This window comes from Scedosporium apiospermum (genome assembly GCF_000732125.1).
Source record: "Scedosporium apiospermum strain IHEM 14462 chromosome Unknown SEQ_SAPIO_0100, whole genome shotgun sequence".
Classification (NCBI taxonomy): Eukaryota; Fungi; Ascomycota; class Sordariomycetes; order Microascales; family Microascaceae; genus Scedosporium; species Scedosporium apiospermum.
The window spans coordinates 73,411-91,569 of record NW_015971801.1 but is presented as its reverse complement, the minus strand read 5'-3'; the positions used below and the strand labels follow the sequence as shown (position 1 = coordinate 91,569).

The 18,159-nt window shown below is 51.9% G+C and overlaps 6 protein-coding genes and 1 pseudogene across 6 annotated transcripts; 4 read left to right on the top strand and 3 right to left on the bottom strand.

The window, feature by feature from the left end:
- Positions 1-481: 481 nt before the first annotated feature.
- Positions 482-2,431, top strand: SAPIO_CDS6082 (uncharacterized protein; the record flags this gene model as incomplete). The annotated part of the gene is made up of 5 exons (XM_016788271.1): positions 482-488; positions 565-604; positions 667-1,954; positions 2,122-2,256; positions 2,333-2,431. The coding sequence occupies 5 exons, from the start codon at positions 482-484 to the stop codon at positions 2,429-2,431; spliced, it is 1,569 nt and encodes a 522-aa protein (XP_016642028.1).
- Positions 2,432-2,733: 302 nt separating this feature from the next.
- SAPIO_CDS6081 (uncharacterized protein) lies at positions 2,734-3,931 on the bottom strand (the record flags this gene model as incomplete). Its single annotated transcript, XM_016788270.1, has 4 exons — positions 2,734-2,752; positions 2,801-2,863; positions 2,926-3,380; positions 3,452-3,931. 4 exons carry the CDS (start codon positions 3,929-3,931, stop codon positions 2,734-2,736), a joined length of 1,017 nt encoding a protein of 338 aa, XP_016642027.1.
- A 585-nt stretch (positions 3,932-4,516) lies between these two features.
- On the bottom strand, positions 4,517-5,230 carry SAPIO_CDS6080 (uncharacterized protein; the record flags this gene model as incomplete). Its single annotated transcript, XM_016788269.1, has 3 exons — positions 4,517-4,585; positions 4,681-4,919; positions 5,053-5,230. The coding sequence occupies 3 exons, from the start codon at positions 5,228-5,230 to the stop codon at positions 4,517-4,519; spliced, it is 486 nt and encodes a 161-aa protein (XP_016642026.1).
- A 535-nt stretch (positions 5,231-5,765) lies between these two features.
- Positions 5,766-10,267, top strand: SAPIO_CDS6079 (Spc7 kinetochore protein; the record flags this gene model as incomplete). Its single annotated transcript, XM_016788268.1, has 4 exons — positions 5,766-5,936; positions 5,990-8,812; positions 8,881-9,502; positions 9,603-10,267. 4 exons carry the CDS (start codon positions 5,766-5,768, stop codon positions 10,265-10,267), a joined length of 4,281 nt encoding a protein of 1,426 aa, XP_016642025.1.
- Positions 10,268-11,568: 1,301 nt separating this feature from the next.
- SAPIO_CDS6078 (uncharacterized protein) lies at positions 11,569-13,001 on the top strand (the record flags this gene model as incomplete). The annotated part of the gene is made up of 3 exons (XM_016788267.1): positions 11,569-12,185; positions 12,252-12,311; positions 12,389-13,001. 3 exons carry the CDS (start codon positions 11,569-11,571, stop codon positions 12,999-13,001), a joined length of 1,290 nt encoding a protein of 429 aa, XP_016642024.1.
- A 39-nt stretch (positions 13,002-13,040) lies between these two features.
- SAPIO_CDS6077 lies at positions 13,041-14,108 on the top strand (annotated as a pseudogene; the record flags this gene model as incomplete).
- Positions 14,109-14,210: 102 nt separating this feature from the next.
- SAPIO_CDS6076 (Uncharacterized protein) lies at positions 14,211-15,659 on the bottom strand (the record flags this gene model as incomplete). The annotated part of the gene is made up of 2 exons (XM_016788266.1): positions 14,211-15,016; positions 15,149-15,659. 2 exons carry the CDS (start codon positions 15,657-15,659, stop codon positions 14,211-14,213), a joined length of 1,317 nt encoding a protein of 438 aa, XP_016642023.1.
- Between the last annotated feature and the right edge of the window lie 2,500 nt (positions 15,660-18,159).

Below are 18,159 nucleotides of genomic sequence, written 5' to 3'. Positions count from 1 at the left end.
ACTCGCCGTCCAGAAGCGATAGTGCTTCGGCACAACGGCGCAAAAATTGGCGACGCAAAATGAGCTAGGCCGGAAGTTGAATATTCATCTAGATGATGAATGACGGAGAGAGTGGCCTAAGAATGATGAAGCATTGGCAGAACACCATTCTTTGGTGGCAGCCTGGGTAGGATTACGACAATGGAAGGACGTGACTTCGTGACTTGGTGACTTCACATTGGCTCGAACTCAGCTGCTGAAATGAGCTTCGGTTAGTCAGCCTCATGAGCTAATACAGTGCAATATACAGTGCCAGACACAACTCATGACTGCATCGACGAATAAAGTTCTCGACGGTCGCAGCTCATTGAAACGCGACTTGGTCGTACTTGACGCGTCTCGAACATCACGTGGCGGGGCCTGTAGGGCTGATGTGAACGACCCTTCAACTTCATTCAAGGAACTCAGGGTGCTCTGGCCAGCACCTTCAATCGACGCAAAAATGGCCAGTGAGTAGCATTTCAGTTACCCATTTTGGTTCCTACTCATGTCTCATCATATTGTATTAACCGTAAATACTCTTAGCTCGTGAGGATCGCATGCGGCAGCGCCTTCGCGGCGCAGTGTAAGTAACAGGCCGCCCTAGGTCTGGGAATTAGTGTCGGTTCTAACCAGTTCGTCTTTCAGCCGCCATCAAGTCGAAGATATATCCTTTGGCTTCCAACTCCCTGAATCGGAAGATAGCAGCCACGTGGAAGGGTCTCCAGACAACGCGGCTTCTTCAACCCATGCGACTACTCGTGCGACCCCTCGCACGTCGGAAAAAGCCCAACTAACTCCTACTAGACAACCCTCGGGTGCTTCAAGTAGAGGGCGCAGCTCTGCCCAGAAGGTTGAAGAAAATCCTGATCCGTTAGCCTCTGGGGAGGGTGATGAAGATGGCCCTCGAGTTAGTGAGGGGGAGGATGATGTTCTCGCCCTACTTCCGCCCGCTCCATCCGGTCGGTCGTTTACTACCCGACGCTCACTAGCTACGTCTGATGTTGTGGAAGAGAGTCCTATCCACGCACCTGGTAGTGGCCATCGACGAAGTGTTCGTGATGAAGACATCCGAAGTTCATCCCGGAGACTGCAAAGCATGCTTCGGTCAATGGGTTCCGAGGCGCATGAAAACATGAGTTCATCTCCACTCACGCGAAAGTCAGCCCAGCGAGCCCGAAACCAACCACGGCCCTTGGCGCATAATAGCCCCCGTCAAGCTCGATCTTCGAACTCTTCTCTCATTGACGATATTGATGAATTGTCACCCCAGGCTAGTCGGAGCTTCATTGGAGAGGGCGAAATCGCCGAGGAGGTGGGCGATGCAGAGGCCGCAAGAGTTCTACTTAGGAAGCGACCTAGAAATAGTGTCGCTCGGAAGAGCTCTCCTCTGCTGGACTCCATCGTGGAAGACCACGATTCTGGGGCTGGTTCGGGACAAGATTCTCCCACCGCAGCCAAGTCTAAATCCTTGGTCGAGGTACGGCCGCCCCTGAAGCGCAGAAAGAGACCTCAACTTAGTCCTGCGAAACAAAAACAGCCTATACATAAAAACAAGTCGGTACGGAAACGGAAACTGCGGAAACCCGAGCCTTCACAGAATGATGAAACCTCGGCGGATGAGATAGGTGCCATCGATGATGCAGCTATTGTTCCCGTCACTGTGCAGCGTTTCGCACGGCCACGAAAGTTGGCTCGAGGAGAAGATACTGATCTGGACATTCTTGCCATGGACATCCCATTTGTCAATCAGAAGGGCGTGAATGTTATTGACGTTCTCGCCCAATCCTGTGAAGAAGTGATCGGCGCCTGCATTGAGCAGCTCAGTGATGCTGTTCAGAGAGAGGATAGCGCATCTACGCGCAAAGACCTTCGCGTGAAGGCGAGAGCACTCGAGGCATTTGCCGAAGAGCTGCGGACCAAGTTTCTTACTCAAGTAAGGCTCCTGATACAACCCCCCTTCCATCTTCCCTTCCAACCCTTTCCCTTTCTTTCTTTCTTTCTTTCTCTTTCTTTTTTGTTTTCCCGTTGCCAGTCAGTTCGGCTCGACTCTAACCCGAAGAGTAGACTATTATGTTGGACAACCTTTACTCGTTAAGACAGCGAGTTAAAGATGCCGAAGCGACACGAAACAAGCTTCGCGATAGCATACTAGAGCGTCGTAAAGAGCAGGAGGAGATTCAGATCCGAATAGATGTCGAAAGAGAGGCACATGAAGCAAATCGAAAACTCCTAGCCGTAAGTGGTCCTCTCGAACGACAAAAAGCTAAAGTTGGAATTTGCACTGACGAATTTGTTCTGCAGAATCGATTAGACATGTCTTCGGCCTTCCACGCCGTGCGATTGTCTGTGGAGAAAGGCAGAGGAGAACCTGCCGCTCTCAATTCGCAGCAATTACAAAAGGCAGGTCTAATTTCTCTAGAGTTATCACTGCCTCATATTGCAGACCAAATCTGTAGAACTGGAGACGGGGGCGGTTTGATGCGAAAAGTATCTCAGTTCAATACCTTTCTTGAACGAGCGGCAACAGAGCTTGAACGTCGTGTGTAGCAAATCCTGCATATTAGTAAATCCACGATCTCTTGAGGAATGAATTATGAATTAACAAGACAGCCGCCGAGATGCTAGGCCTAGGTAATAATATTACAAGGGTATTTATGATCCTGCGTCCTTGAATCGCATCTAATATACACTGCCTTCGCAGACTCTTTCCTGTTATTGTAGCGCCGTATTCCTGGCCAGGTGTAAGAGAATGGACGATGCGGAGAAGTAGGCGACTTACGAATTGTAGAGGAATAGTGGAGAGTACTCGCCCTGGGGTGGTGGTGTTGCCATGGTGGGTGTGCTGCAAGGGCGCAGTCGAGCGATTGGCTTGTTGGAGCAGAGGACCAGAACATCCAAGCCTACGTCCGTTTCTCATCGTTGTCGGATTCTGATCGCGGCCCCATGAGGCCCCAAAAGTAATCGCCCATCGTAGACTTTCCTTCCGCTTTCCTTTTCCTCCGCTCCGCAGCTTCACTAGCCCTCAGTTCCTTAACCCTCTCCGCCGTATTCAGTCTTGCATAATAGTCGGCTTTCAGTGCCGCCTCTTCAGCCGCTCTCTCGTCCTCGGGGAGCTTATCCAACTGATCTTTCCAGACCTTCGTGGTAGCCTCGTCGGGAGGGGTGGTTGCCTTCGACAGCAAGGGCGGCGGGATGATTTCGAATGTGGGTACAGGTAGACCCTGCTCTCGCGCCTTTGCCACTGCTTCTTCATGCTCGAGCATCCTTTGGTAAAGGGAATCCGCATGAAGTTGGATGTCTTCTTCGAGTATCGCGGATCGACCCGGCTCCGCCTGATAGCCTAGGACACGAAGAAACCTCTGTCCCATATGTAAGCAGATGATAAAATATTTGCGCATGGATAGCCTAGTAGCTGGTGACGACATCATACCGACTGCATTGAATAGCAACGCTCGAACTTCTTAACCTTATCCCTGCACATCTGTAACGTGTCGACCCAGCTTCCCTCCACCATGCACCTTCTCCATTCCTCTTGTTGAAAAGAACAGTTCTCCAGCGCTGCCTTCGCAATCACCATCTTGCGCTCTTTATACCCGTCCAACACATCCATCAGCTTCTCATGACTGCTTTTCGTGTCGGCCTCCACACTCTCTAGTGGCTTGTATGTCTTCCAGAGGTCGGCATATCGGCCATCTTGGTAGAGGCTAGCGGATGGCACACCAGATTGCGCATCCTGTCGCGGCTTTTCAGGAGCCGGGCCTCGTTGGCTCGTCTCGACATCAGCTGGGGTTCGGTTGGGTTGGAATTTAACAGGCGACTCTTTCTCCAGAAAATCTCGTAGCTTGGGGTCAAGCTTCTGAATGGGATCGTCGGCGGATTTCGATCCAAAGACGCTATCGAGCCATCCCATCGTGTTTAATTGTTTCTGCGTGCGTTTTCGGCCAAGAACAATATTTCTGAAGACAAAGGGTGCGGCACACGCGGGGATAGAGATCTCAAGCATTGAGCATTTTTGGGCAATGTACACGGACACAGACAGGTACTGGTCTCGAATTCTCATCATTGGCACACTGTGTTAGGTAATTTTAAATACTGTGGGACCATCGAATCCTGCATTCTAAGTTTTCATTTTGCGGTCCTGCCCCATTGAACCAAGAGGCTGGGTCGCATGGCCTGGGCCTTGCTTCCTATCGCTCAGTTACGAAGTACTCAAAAACGAAAGGCACTTGGTCTCGGGAACTTCCAACAAAATAGGTCAAGGACTCTGGGAGAAGCATGATTTCGACATTGCCGAAGCACAACGAAGGAAACGAGTGTGGCCAAGAGACCCGCGAGACTAGAACCAGACAACCCTTTTTTTCATGCCAAATCAAATTCATGAGCTGCATCTATACACATTGGGCTAAGTGCAGCGTCAACTAGTAGAACCGACCGTCCGGGTGTGAAAACCATTTTCCTTTTGCTCCAAAGAAATGCCGTCAATGGGATCCTTTTTTTAGAACTTGCTGAACTTCTTCACCGCCTTGCCAGTTCGGGGGAGCACACGAAGAACGTTGAATCGAACCTATAAAAAGAGCATGGGATTAGCATGAACTGTGTGTCGCAAATGGCACCGAACCAAGCAGAGGGAAGACAAGCACGGGAGCGATCGAAACGAACAGTCTTGCTGAGGGGTCGGCATTGGCCAACGGTGACCTGGTCACCCTCCTCGACACGGAAACAGGGGGAAACGTGGACGGCGAGGTTCTTGTGCCTCTTCTCATATCGGGAGTACTTCTTGATGAAGTGGAGGTATTCGCGCCTGACAATGACGGTTCGGTGCATCTTGGTCGAGACAACGGTTCCGGTAAGGATACGGCCGCGGATGGAGACGAGACCGGTGAAGGGGCACTTCTTGTCTGGAAGAAAGGGCCATATATTAGCAATTCGGATCTGGGTATGAGTCGTTTTCGGTGGTAGCCTGCCCGCTCCAAGTCGACGCCCAGCTCCTCCATCCAAATCCGGCGAAGATTTCATGTCGGCGAGACATACCGATATAGTTGCCCTCAATGGCGGTCTTGGGGGTCCTGAAGCCCAATCCAACGTCCTTGTACCATCTCCTGCCACCCTTTCCAGGCCTGGTGGACTTGACCTTGACCTTGGCGTTCTGGAAGATGTGAGGCTGCTTGAGGTAAGCCCTCTCGGATTGCACGGTCAGTTCGGTCGCCATGGTGAACGATAAGTTGCGCCGGGAGATGTAAATTGAGTGATGCGGCGACGAAGGGAAGTGAACTCTCTGTCGACAATCCGGTCGAGTTATCGAGGTTCGTGGGCGCGGATTGGAGGTTGCTGTGTCGTGGTTGGTTAGTAGTAAAAGGATGGTGTTTGACCCCCCCCTCTACCAAAAAAAGAGAAAAATCGTGATTAGGGCAAATTTCAGGGCAGTTGTGTGTGTCCGCGCCACATAAGGCTTGCGCAAGTGGCTTTCAAAGTGGGTACATGTGGCTTGCCCCAACTTAAAATGGCTGTCTAGCCTGATTGGCTGAAAAGACGTTGTCGGGGTAACATGCGCTAGACAAATTACCAGCGGTCGTATATTGACATCGCGGGTGGACAAATCCATGCGCTTATTGGTCGCGACAACATAACATATCCCGGAGACGCGTTGGGTATGATATCTCCCCAAGAATCGTCATCGTCCCCCCCCTCATTTTGCACCAACGTCACCATCGTGTTGCGTTTAATATTGCGCAAGGCAACTCAATATGTCTACACAACCAGAGATACGGCGCAAGCGCAAATCTCTCGGCGCACCACTGACTGCTACTAAACGAACCGAGGAGAAGGAAAATGGTCGACGCAAGGGTTCGCGGAGCAAGAGCATCGGGCCTGGTGGGCTCGACGCATTGCAACAATCATCGGGGAATCGACGGGCGGTGAGTTTCTCCCAGAATGGAGATTGTTAAGACAGTTTGTTAACATACTTTAGTCCCTGGCTGCGTTGCCCAAGTTTCAACCACGCTCGATTCTCAAGCCAACAGCCCCATTAATCGCCGATATACCAGCTTATAAAAACCAAACGGAAACCTTGATCGATCTCGATTTCCGGGAGAACTTCACTGTGACAGGCGCCGAATCACTCCACAACCCCTTCCCGGACGAGTCAGCAGGCTCAAAGATCGCCTTACGCACTGAAGAAGAGCAGCAAGCCGCGGCGAAAGAGCGGGAAGAGCGCGAAAGGAGAGAAGCTCGCCGGAAGTCGCTCGCCAATAGGCGCGTATCTTTCGCAGCAGAAGCTACGCTGCACACATTCCATGAGATAGAATACCTGCAAGATTCAACAACGTCTACAGATTCAACACGTCGCGCTTCATCAGTCGCTGCTCAGTCTACGCCGCAAGCCGGCTCAAGCCACACATCCAACACCAGCGAGGAAGAATCCTCTGATCGCCAGAGGACCGGGCGACGCCGCAGCTCAGGCGTCCAACCTGCATGGGACAGCACGGCTGATGAGACTGTGGGGTCGAGCATCTGCGACTCTGATTCAGAAATCGGCGATTCTGTCGAGGAGGTAGAGGATCAGGAAGATATAGACAGCTCCAGCGATTCGGATGATTCAGACGATGGAACCCTGATGACGATAGATGGCGAAGAGATGACCTCAGCCTCCGTTGCATCAGCTGAAGACTCAACGCTAGATGAAGCTCTTCGACTAGCGGCGCAGCATGCTGGCACCCAAAGGCTAGGTTCTGATGATGTGGCCGAGGCAGAAGAGGTCATTCCTTCATTTGGATGGATTAAGAAAGACGCTAAGAAGGAGATTCCCGAAAATAAGAACAGCGAAGCGGAGATTCCGGCAGCAGCCGGCGAAGCCACGACGGAAATGGAAATGGATATGGATATGACGCATGCTGGTGGAGAAATTATTAGGCCAATCAATCGGGGAATACCAGACGACATCGTAGACATGTCGATGGATGTCACCAGTGCATTTGGGATGATCATCAGCCGTGGCGTGTCGGCTCCAGGCATTCCGTCACAGGATTCCCCTCCTGTCGAGTCCGAAAATCTACCCGCGAACGGAAACGCCCTGGGTTCTACCACTAGCAAAAGCTGGATCACGACCTCTGGAGAAGAGGATGACAGCTTCCAGGATGATGAAGAGATGTCAATGGAGCTAACTACCGTTGTGGGTGGTGTGCTTGTTAGCAAGAAGGCAGAATCGCAAAGACGTCGGACCCTATCTCGTCTCGACCGCACAACCAACATCGATGAAGCAATGGACTTGACAACCGGAGTTGGTCGCATCTTGTCTCAACAGCTTCCGGACAATGCTTACGACGTTGAGGAGACCATGGATATGGATATGGATATGACGATGGCCGTTGGCAAAATCCTACCGCCGAAACACCGCGAAACTCCCGTCGAGGACGAGTTCACCACCGACATGGAAATGACGACTGCGATAGGCAATATTTTACGGCCTCAGCCGGATGTGACAGCATCCCCAAAGCAACTGATGAAGCAGAGGGAAAATGCCAAAATAGTTTCTCCTGGGAAATTACCCGCTTCTGAGTCACACAAGAAACAACAAGGTACCTCTCTGTCTGCCAGTACAATGGAAGGAGGAAGCCCAGGTCTTTCTGTGTTCCGTGGAAAACAGATCCGACGTAGCCTGCCCTCAATAGTGGGAGATGGCCCTACGCCATCTCCGTTGACAAAGCCAACAACATCAGACACGCCTAAGACACCTTCAAAACAAACGGTTTCCCGCACCAAGAGACCTTCTCCATCAAAAACAAGTGCATCGCCCAAGAAGACACCAAGGGCCGTATCACCTCGTCGCCGGACTCCCGAGAAACAGACCACTGGACCGACTCCCAAACCAGATAATATTCCTCTATCCTCTGGGACTAAAGCAGGACCTCTTACACCTACGATCGCTCTGACCCCTCAAACAAGGAGGTTGTCTGGGGTTGGTGCAGATAGGACAGGCCTTGGATCACCTCGTGTATCCGCTCTTCTCGATCGCAGAGCTTCCATTGGAGAATCATGCGACGATTTCGCACCTCTCGAGATCACAGCCAAACGCAAGGTGGTCTTTGAGGATCCCCGAATGCTGAAGCAGGAGCTCGACAGGGAGTACGAGGAAGATGTGAAAAATAAGGATGGTGATAAGACAAAAGACGACAAGGAGGTTACACTCAACCTTAAGGAAATGATTGCAAGCTTATCACCAAAAAAGAATCCTTTACGTGGTCGCAAGAGCCTACACGTGGGCAGTGCCCGGGGTCTACTTGGCAAGCGCCCGGCGGAGCTCGATGATTCCGACGACGAGAAGGACGGTATCAAGAGATTGAAAGGTCACCAGAGTAGCCCCGTGAAAAACGTTCGATTACAGCAGCCTCCACCCAAAGAAGAAACCACAACAGGCAGGATGACCAGGTCCACCTCGCTGGGTCTAGAGACGGCAAAGGATGCGTTTGCTGCCTCGCTCTCGGAGTCGATTTGTTCCAAACCGAAGCAGAATGGCCATCTAAAGGGTTCGCATGCTGACGATGCTTCCCAAGTTTTGGGCCAGGACGACAGCGCCGCTCCAGAGAGCAAACTTGGTGGAGACGATGCCGGTGACCGTATCCATCTGCAGGAGTTTCTAAACATGATTTCCGTGAGCTTCATGGAACTTACTACATCAAAGAGGAGGCAAACGCAGGCACCAGCCGCGCTTAGAGACAATGACGACGACTTGTCTCTGGAGCGATGCGTGGTAGCGGGCGCTTGCACCGTTCCTATGCTCGAACTCTATCAGCATGTGAGTCTCTTGAACTAACCTCGGTGCGAATATAGATAGATCTTCCGCTAACTATGGTTTACCTGCAGTCTTGTCGGGAGCTCAAGAAGTATATCTCCGAGGGACGTCGAATTGTCAAGGAGATCGAAACGGAAACATTGCAGGATAATCCGCCCCTCTTTAGAGAATACATGTCGGCTTCTCCGGACTTCAAGCTACTTATGGACAATCAGTTCAAGAATGGCAAGACGCACGCACGACTCCTGAGCAAAGCCATGTGGTACGAATGGCGCATGAAACTTCAGCACGGATTGAGAGAAGGCCTTATAAGGATTGACCAAGGCATGGAAGAAGATTCCGTATCTTTAAAGAAACAACAACGACTTCTTAGCTCCGTCCTTCCTGGCATGGCATCGCACTACGAAGCCTTAGCGAAGGAGCACAATAACTTGGAAACCTACGCCAAGGAACTTGCCGATTGCGATCCCGAAGAGCTCCAGTCAGCAAGGAACGAATTTTTGCAAGTGGAAAGCGATATTGAAGCGAAGAAGAGGGAAATTTTCGAGCTCCGTAGTCAACTCCAAGCAGCGGAGTCGGAGATAGAGGAGGTTACGAGACAGAAAAATCAAGGCTTGGAGGACATCAAGGAGGCAGAGAGAGTGCGCGAGGAGTGCAGAGGCTGGACCGTGAAGGAGATCAATGTTTATAAAGGTATGAGAGTACATTCGGCCCCAGAGCATCCTGCACGAGGGCTGACGAAAGATGCATCCTCCCCTTTGACGCGATTGACTAACCCTGGTTCCATCTTCAGATCGGGTTGACGCTCTCGAAAAAGATCATGGTTGGGCGGTCACAGGCATTTCCAGCACGCAGGTCTCGATGGCGTATAAGCGCGAGATTGAACTCGTCTTCGACGTCTCATCTTTCAGAAGGGGGCAGGCCAACTCAAGGGTGGATCTGTGGTACATTGCGACGACAAAGAACTCTGAAACCCCACTCAGAACGACCGCCGATCGGGAATTTTTTCTCCAGCTCATTCGAGACCGTGTGCGGGCGCTCCCGCAGAGCCGCACCAAAATTAGCAACATGCTCTCCATGGTCCGTGCGGCGTGGGACATGGCAACAACCATCATGGACAACATCAACTTGATCAACGTCACTTTCCCCACGAAAATTAACAAGACCTCGGACACATCCATCGAGGTCGTATCCTCGCTTCTTATAACAGAAGTGGAGACGAAAGTAGAGGTTATACTTGGTCTCACAGGTGCTGTTGCCCCTGATGGCGTTCACCTTACCATCGAGCCCAGCGCGAGACTTGTCTACGGGCAGAATTTCAATGTCGGGAAGATCAGGGATTATTTGGCATCGAGGATAAACCAGCCTCCTAAAGTGCAGGAGCGGGCAAGCACAGAGCTATGGAGTGATGTTTTTATCGCTTTACATGGGAGGCTGTTGACGCGAGGGCGCAAGTAAGAATAGCTAGTGGGTATTGGCGTTTGGGCAATGAAATGATGGCAAAGCGGTTATTTTGACGGTAATAAGTACTACAACCTATATTTATGATAAAAGGAAAGCATTCAATCTCCATTTACCATTGCCATGTTTGTCACACGATGAATGTCGACCCCTTATCCCTAGCCTGCTAGCGGCTTTCCACGCAAGAAACACCATCTTCCACGGGGATTCATTCTCGCAAAGCGTCCAGAGTTCGATGTAATACTTCCACGAAAGTCGACAGCAGGATCCTTTGAGAGGTTGGCCATGCCATAGTAGCCGGTCCTAAGCGTAGAGGCTCTGCGTATAGAAGAAGCTACATCGTATTATCCCCCTCTGCATTTCGTCAAAGATCGACCTGCCCGGCTTAGCTCGGGCCCTTGAACTCGTTCCAATCTAGGGTCTCCATCTCAACAACGCAAGTCACTATCTCAGTATTATACGGGCCGACTACCTTAGATGGGAGGACCCGTGGGCTTAGTATCAAGAGCGTTCGCTCCTTCTCATTTTATTCGCCCCGCCGGGGGCATATCGTCCAGTTTTTGCGTAGTAGATGGAAAAACCTCTCGTGGGTGTGCCCAACTCCAGCTTCGTCCCGACTGAGGTATTGGAAGGAACCTCCGGAGTCCCACCACAAGCAAACCGAGGGCTCCTGTAGAGATAGAAGAGACCTTTTTCAACAATCTCGCCTCCCTTCACCCTAACCAGTATCTTCTATTTTTCCAATTCCTCTCATTCTTCCGACAACATCGCAATCTTCACTACCATTTCCGACTTTCCAGTCCTATCAGGTTCTCTCTTCAGTCCTCTTCTCAACTTCATCGATCCCAAACACCCGCTTCTATCGTGAGTTTCCTCTATGTCATTCATCCAAGCATCCACACTTCCATCATTTCGTCCCCGTCCTATCCTCTACCAACTCTTCTCTATTTCATCTTATCAAGCGTCCACACAGTTGTTCTCTAGATCTTCCACTTTTCTGCTGCCCAAAGCATTGCACACTCTCGTCTACTTTCCTCAACCAATTCCCCTCTTGCATTACCCATATCATCTATTCTATTTCCCATCCATCTTAATCCAAGCATCCACAATCCCTTTCCATTTATCTCCTCGTCGTTCAAAGGTTGGGACCTCCCTGCCCCTTTCACCTTTCTCAAATTCCCACATCTCGAGACATTGATTTTCCTTTTTGGTCAACCATCCCTCTGACATCAAGCTCTCTTTAAGCAGAAACCAAGCTCAATTACCCTTGAAACCAACAACAAATGACTCCTACAACAATGGAGAATTTCAACGCGTACCTCTGGTGGCTCCAGCTGCTCGCAATGGTGGCCTTGGCGCTATTTGGTGTGGAGCGTCTACTGCGAGGAAAAGAGGAGTCGCTTGCACTGCGACTGATGTTTGGAGCAATGCTCCTTCTCATCAACGCGGTGTGGGTGTCGAACCTCTTGGTCAATGGCGTATGCAACCTCTTCTTTCGGAGCCCGGCTGATGGCAGCGCGGAGGTGCCGATTCCGACGTGCCCAGGGGCTTGGCGGGAAGGCAACGACCCGATTCCGATCGGTGAGCTAACTCTCCCAGTCCCGAGCATTAGGATGATCACCGACCGGCTCCCACCCGTCAAGCTCTCCCTCTGGATTTGGCGCGTAATTTGCGACGAATGCCGCATTTTACGCAACAAATTCAGATGCTGGCTGGTAATCCAAGCCTGGAGAGTGGGTCGTAAGTTGATGGTCCCCTCCTGTCTCATCGGAAGAGAAGACGAGATGTGGCAATACATCGATCGCATCTCTCTGGTGAAACGGACGGACTCGGCAAAGGAGGAAGAGGAGCGCCTCCCCAGGGAGAAGGAGATGGAAGAAGTCCGAGCATGGCAACAGAGACATGCCGGATATGTGTACGTGACTACCCCTCCCTATAAGCTACTTACTGAGCTGACATCTTTCCCTTCTGGAATGTATAGGCCGCCATTAAGGCCGCTTCTAAACTTCTCCCTGCCGAACCGAGCTACCAAGTCCCAGGCGTAAGTTTATTTCCATTCTAATTGCCTCAAGTCTCCCAGTCTACGGCCAGGCTTGCTAACCAGAACAATGCCCACAGCCGAAAACCCGCCACATCTCGTCCGCTTCTCCCAACGCGTAATGCGAAGGCGGCTCGGGGTCACTCTGACTTCCAGTTGGTTTGGCCAGACCGCCGGGTGGAAATGCGGATGCGGCGGAGGCGACCTGGAGGAAACGCAAGTCTGAGGCTTACGGACATGTGTCGAAAGACTGCGGTGACCTCCATCCACCATCAAGAGATCGAGATTCAGAGGTGTCCGACTCAAGGATCTTCAGACATGGGAGACGTACAGCACTCCCCGATGGTGGAGCCTCAAGACGCAGGGTTGGCGGCAAAGGTCGTCCAAACCCCAACTCTTGAGGCGGTTCGAGCCGAGGTCTTCGAGCCGATGGATATTTGTCCTCCGGCCAATACAGGCGATTATGGCGGTCTCATTTCCATGGGAATTGAGACCCCGCCTGTGGCGACCTTCGGCGGGCCCGAATTCAAGGACGAGGATTCTCAGGACGGTGGCGATCTCGTTCCCATGGAAATCGATATCACACCTGTACCGAGCTCTGAAGTCCCTGAGTTCGAGGACGAGGAAATTGACCAGCTCGCAGATGTCCTGGAAAAGTTGCATCTTGACAGCCGGTACTGGGATCCGAGATAGGAAACTTCGGCATCTCAGCGCTGGGTTGTTCAAGACAACATGGACATCTCTCCACGCCCGACACCGCCAGCCAGTCCTTTCATCCAATCCCCCGAGAGCTCTCCCCTCCTCGCGCCCGTCCAACGACTTGAGGCTATATCAGTAGACATAAGCCTCGTCTACTATGGCGGAGGGTGCTCGGGTGAGGAGATGGAAGGAGTGAGGCCCGAGCCTACCCAGGTGGTCCTCCCGCCTCCCACGCCGACGGCGCCGGAATTCAAACCCGAAGCGGGGGCGGTGGCTCAAGTGGATAGAGCGTTAACCAACCCCGCCAAGTTCCAGGCAAGTCTGGCTGAGGAGCTAGTGGCAGCGCTAGAGGAAGATGAGCCCGCCGAGACGCGCACGTTCCCGTTCACGTTCCAAGCTCCACTGAAGCAGGAACTGAAGCAAGAATCGCTGCCGCCTCAACCCCCAAAAGGTGGGTCTCTCTCCTCTAAGCGTCCCACGGGTAGTGGCCCTCCCCCATATCATCCGAAGGGTGGCTCTATCCCCTCTCAACGCCCAATCGTTGGTCCTGTCCCCTCGGTGCCTTCAAGCAACACCACCTCCCGACAAGTGGGTGAATCGACCAACGCCGCACTCCAGACCCCAGCGGTTTCGGATCATGCGGCCGAGGCCGATTCCCCAGCCATCCTACTGTTGAAGGACGGACTCGTCCCGACCAAGGATGAAGTACACCTTGTTCGGAAGAGGTGCGTGGCGGCGGTTAAGTACACCCTGTTTAACCAGCCCATTTGTTTGAAAGGGGCCGTGGGGGCCATCCAGATCCCCGTGGAAGTTCTTCGCGAGATGGAGGCCAACCTGGAACGGCGTTTAGAGGAGGAGAAGAGCCGGCTGAAAGAACCGGCCATAAGTGCCAATGTATTTAACTCAGTTCTTTCGCCGTGGACGAGCTTCGTCCACACCCATTTGATGAGTGGTGATGATCCAGTCATCAAAAAGGGGGGCCAGATGGAGGACCTGGAAAAGTTCGTTGCAAAATGGACTTTCCAGGTGAGGAGGTTAATGATCCAAAAGAAAGAGACTTCGCGTCTCGTCGCGCCTCGGAAGGATAAGAGGGCGGCTTAGGCCAACAAAGACAGGGAACAACCACGGAATCCTCACTTCTTTCGCTGCCAAAGGGGGGTCGATCCTCTCACGGAATTCTTGATGGATTTGTACTATTAAACACTACATGGCACCATCAGGCTCCCAATCACCATTTTCTACGACTTCCCACTCCGGTACGGTCAACTCGCTCATCAGCTTCTTCTTGAGTTTGTCCGCCAACTTTATCGGTGTCGGCAACTTGAACGATCGGATAAACTCCGTACCGCTGGCACTACCAAGAAAGGTGTGAGTCGTGCCATGAGAAAATCGACCCATCACGGGAGGAGGAAGCCCTGTCTTTGTCTGGTCTGGATCATCACCATCGGAGGTACCGCTAGGAGCCGAAAGGGGAGGGTAGAGCTTCGGCGTTTGCGTGTTGTGCAACTGCTGGCCGATCAAGAGGTTATAGAGATTGCGGCCCATATTGCAGAGGTCCTCGAACGACCCGCGATCACCAATCGGAACATTCTGAGTCATGCAGGCCCACGCAATGTCATACGCGAGGAGGGTGACACCCTCGAGGAAGAAGGAATGGGCGGAAGGATCCTCCTTTGCGAGGACGGGGAGAGGTTTGTCGACGAACAGCGGTCGTGGACGGGATGTATTGCCGAGATCGCGATTTCGACCCCCACCAAAATCCGACGGACCCCGATTGTTGCCACTGGTATCATCGCCGTTGGACTGTTTAATCTTGACGTTACCAAGAGACTGCTCCTCGCCATCTGCGTGACGATACGACGACGCTAAGTTGTAAATGGTCGGCCGGGGATGGTCACTACGCGGCATATTTATCTCAGCCGGTAACCGAAGAGCGAGATAATGCGACGCCAATATCAGAATGTGAGCAATGTGGGAAAGGGAAGTTGAGATGACTTCCGGCGGCAGAGCTGAGAAGCAGGTTAGAGCACTTGATCTCATAATTCCTCGCGGCATGGCGAAAATGAGAAACGGTGGCTGGAGGTGGATGGAAGCTGCACAAAAACAAACAACAAACAGGGGGTTTTGGCTCGATTCCTTACCATTCATCGACGTGAGGTCTATGACGTCTATCCCTCCGAGTTTGTACTCATATTTCGAGGATCCTTTCTTGATTCTCTTCAGCCCGTACAGCTTGGCGGCCTCCTTACAAAGAAAGGCACGAGTACCGGCCATTTGGTCGGAATTGCGGTTCCATCGACCCCGAAGCGAGAGAGTCGCATTCTCGGTTTCGTCCAGAGCCTTGATTCTTCGGGCATCAATACCATTTGAAACCGACGCTAAATCGGATCTCCGCCTCGTGTTGGTCTCGCGCCTGGCATTGATTTCGGCTCGAGCAGACTCAACATCGGCGCGCAGTTTCTCGGCACGTGCCAAGATCTGGGCAGTTCTATCTTCAGCGGCGGACTGGCGAGATACCAGGGATTCCATCGCCAGTTTCTTGGCGGGCAACGAAGAAGGCGATGCACTTTCACCTAGTTCCCCATCGGCCTGGGAAACCAAGCCATCGATGCGGCCCCGGAGCTCTTCATTCTCAAGCAACGCCTGCAACATGCGGACGCGACCCTCATAACAGCTGTTCCTCGCATCGACAGCACAGAGAAATGGGAGGCGAGTTGGGTGATGCGGCCGACTACAGATGTCGCAATTCAATGTCCCTGAAGGGTGAGCCATGAGATGAAATCCTCGGCCTACAGGAGACCGGTAGGAATAAGCGTGAAGTATGGTGGTGTGGATGAGAAAGACACTTTTAATAACGAGAGGGGATGCAGGCAATGTCCTGTCCGAGGGGTGGAGAAGTAAGATGGATGAAGAGAGTTGCGACGGAATGTTGCAGGTCGGCGTCCTCTTTGACGCCTCAGTTATCCACACTGAAAAAGATCACAAGCCGCTGTTGAGTCTCGTTCAAATATTTTCGGTGACCTGGTCACGGGGCCAAGCGTCAATCGCCAACTGCCATCGACGAGACTGGGTTCAGCTTGAAGTTTTGTCACAATACACTGGCGTGGGCGCTATTTATAACTGAACGACCACTTGATCGCGATTCCGATTGAATTGGACGAGAACAGCCTGGAGGTAGAGGCAGAGAGACCAATGACGCACCAAGACAAAGGAGTGTGCTAACAATTAGAAGCTTCAATTGTTTGGGGGCGTTGAAGCTTATTTGACTCAGCAGTTGAGGAGCACTTACGAAGTACGAAGTACGGTGGGGTGCATTGATCAATCATCACTTCGATGTTCCAGGCAGATTCTAGCACCCACTGAAGAAGCACTGAACGGGTCAATCAACAACCAACAATTATCGACCACAAGCGACAAATCAAATCAACACAGCAACTTCGATGCTCAAGATCGGCGGTACCAGGCAGCCGCCATCAACCCACCACCCTGACCGACCGGGGACAACCGGCGATTTGTCCAATCTTAATCACTCTTTCGACCTCGACTCCCAAGCTCGTTTTACAGCCATGAACCCAAACTGGACTATCCTTGTCTCAGTGGGAGCCTAGCTAGTGGACGTTTCCAGCTCTGCTCTGACCGCATCAAGCTCTACAGAAGTCTAGAAACAAGGACCTGTTTCCCGAATTTGCATTCTCACGTCTCGGCCATTGCCGTCATTATTTCCGAACACCTGAGCTGGCATTCTCGTGAGCCAAGAAAGGCAAACCAATTAATAGCACGAGAAGTCTTCTCTATGCCTAACTAGACACACCCATCCCTCAGGCATCAATACCTGGCAAAACCAGAGCCCACGCACACACAAACAGCACACTTCTTCTTCCCGCCTTTGATCCATCGCGGCCTTAATACCTGTTGTCAACTTTTACTCTTCCGGCTGCTTCCTAGATTTGATCGGCAGTTTCCGAGAACACAAGACCTTGGCCATGGCATCCAATTTAGAAGCCAGCGCCGCACCCGTGTTAGATGGCCTAGAGAGTAACGCCTCAACACTTAATGGGCCAACACATGACGATGCTGCCTCAGCAGCGATCGCGCTCCGAAGTGCAGGCGGTGATGGAAGACAGGAGTCCTTAAATTCTCAGGGTGCGATGGCCATCACACCAGAACCCCGACCCGACCAAATCTTAGCAAACACAACCCAAACCACACCCAGCACACCCGGCCTCCTTCCTCCATTTGATTGGGACGATTTTCAATCCCGGTATGAGAAGGCATTGGCAGAAGCAGACACGCATGAGCGTGCGGTCCTCGACGAATTTGAGCGCTTATCCAAGGTAAAAGGCTCTCTGTATCCCCTCACAGTCAGCTCATCACAATTGATTGCTGATCATCTCTTTTTCAGTATTTTAATATATGGGCATCAGCCTCTGCGGCTCACGACAATGAGCGAGCCACGAAGCGGCTACAGACACGACAGCGATACGTGACACTGTCGGAAGAGAGCATGGCTCAAAAACAAAAACATTGTAAGTTGCCTTATCTTTGCGCTCTAGCAGAGTGCTGTGTCCGCCAAGGTGGTTAACAATTTCTCCGATGATCAGATGATGAAGTCCTCCGAGCGTTCCAAAGTGCTCTTGCTCTTCTTAGTTCGAAATGAGCTACCCGTCCTTCTCTTTTCTCCATTGGTCATTCCTATGAACTGCCTTGCGAGTTTCCATGATCCGAAGCAATTGGGGACGGGCCGTCCCTAGCCACCCAGGTTACTCACTTTTCATCAAATATCATATCATGTAGAGATGGAACTCTCTCTCTAACATTTCCTGTCGTTCACGAAGCCTTCGCTGGAAAATATGCTCGCTCAACTCGAAATGAAAACTTCGCGGAGCACTTACTGGAGTGGTTCGAGACGAGCTATCTCATAAGGAGCCCGGCTCATCCTTCTTACGGAGCACCAAGAATTCATATCAGTCCCGGCCTTTATGGGCACAGCCTTCTTCATCCTCGTTTCGACCTCATCGCCGATGGAGAGTTCTATCTTACCACCACCGAGTCATGATCCACCAAATTTCCTCCGGGCTCACTCCTCCGTTTAGCTGATCGCCGCCTTTCCGGTTGTTCGTTTCCGGGATGCCTCAAGAATCCATCACAGTTC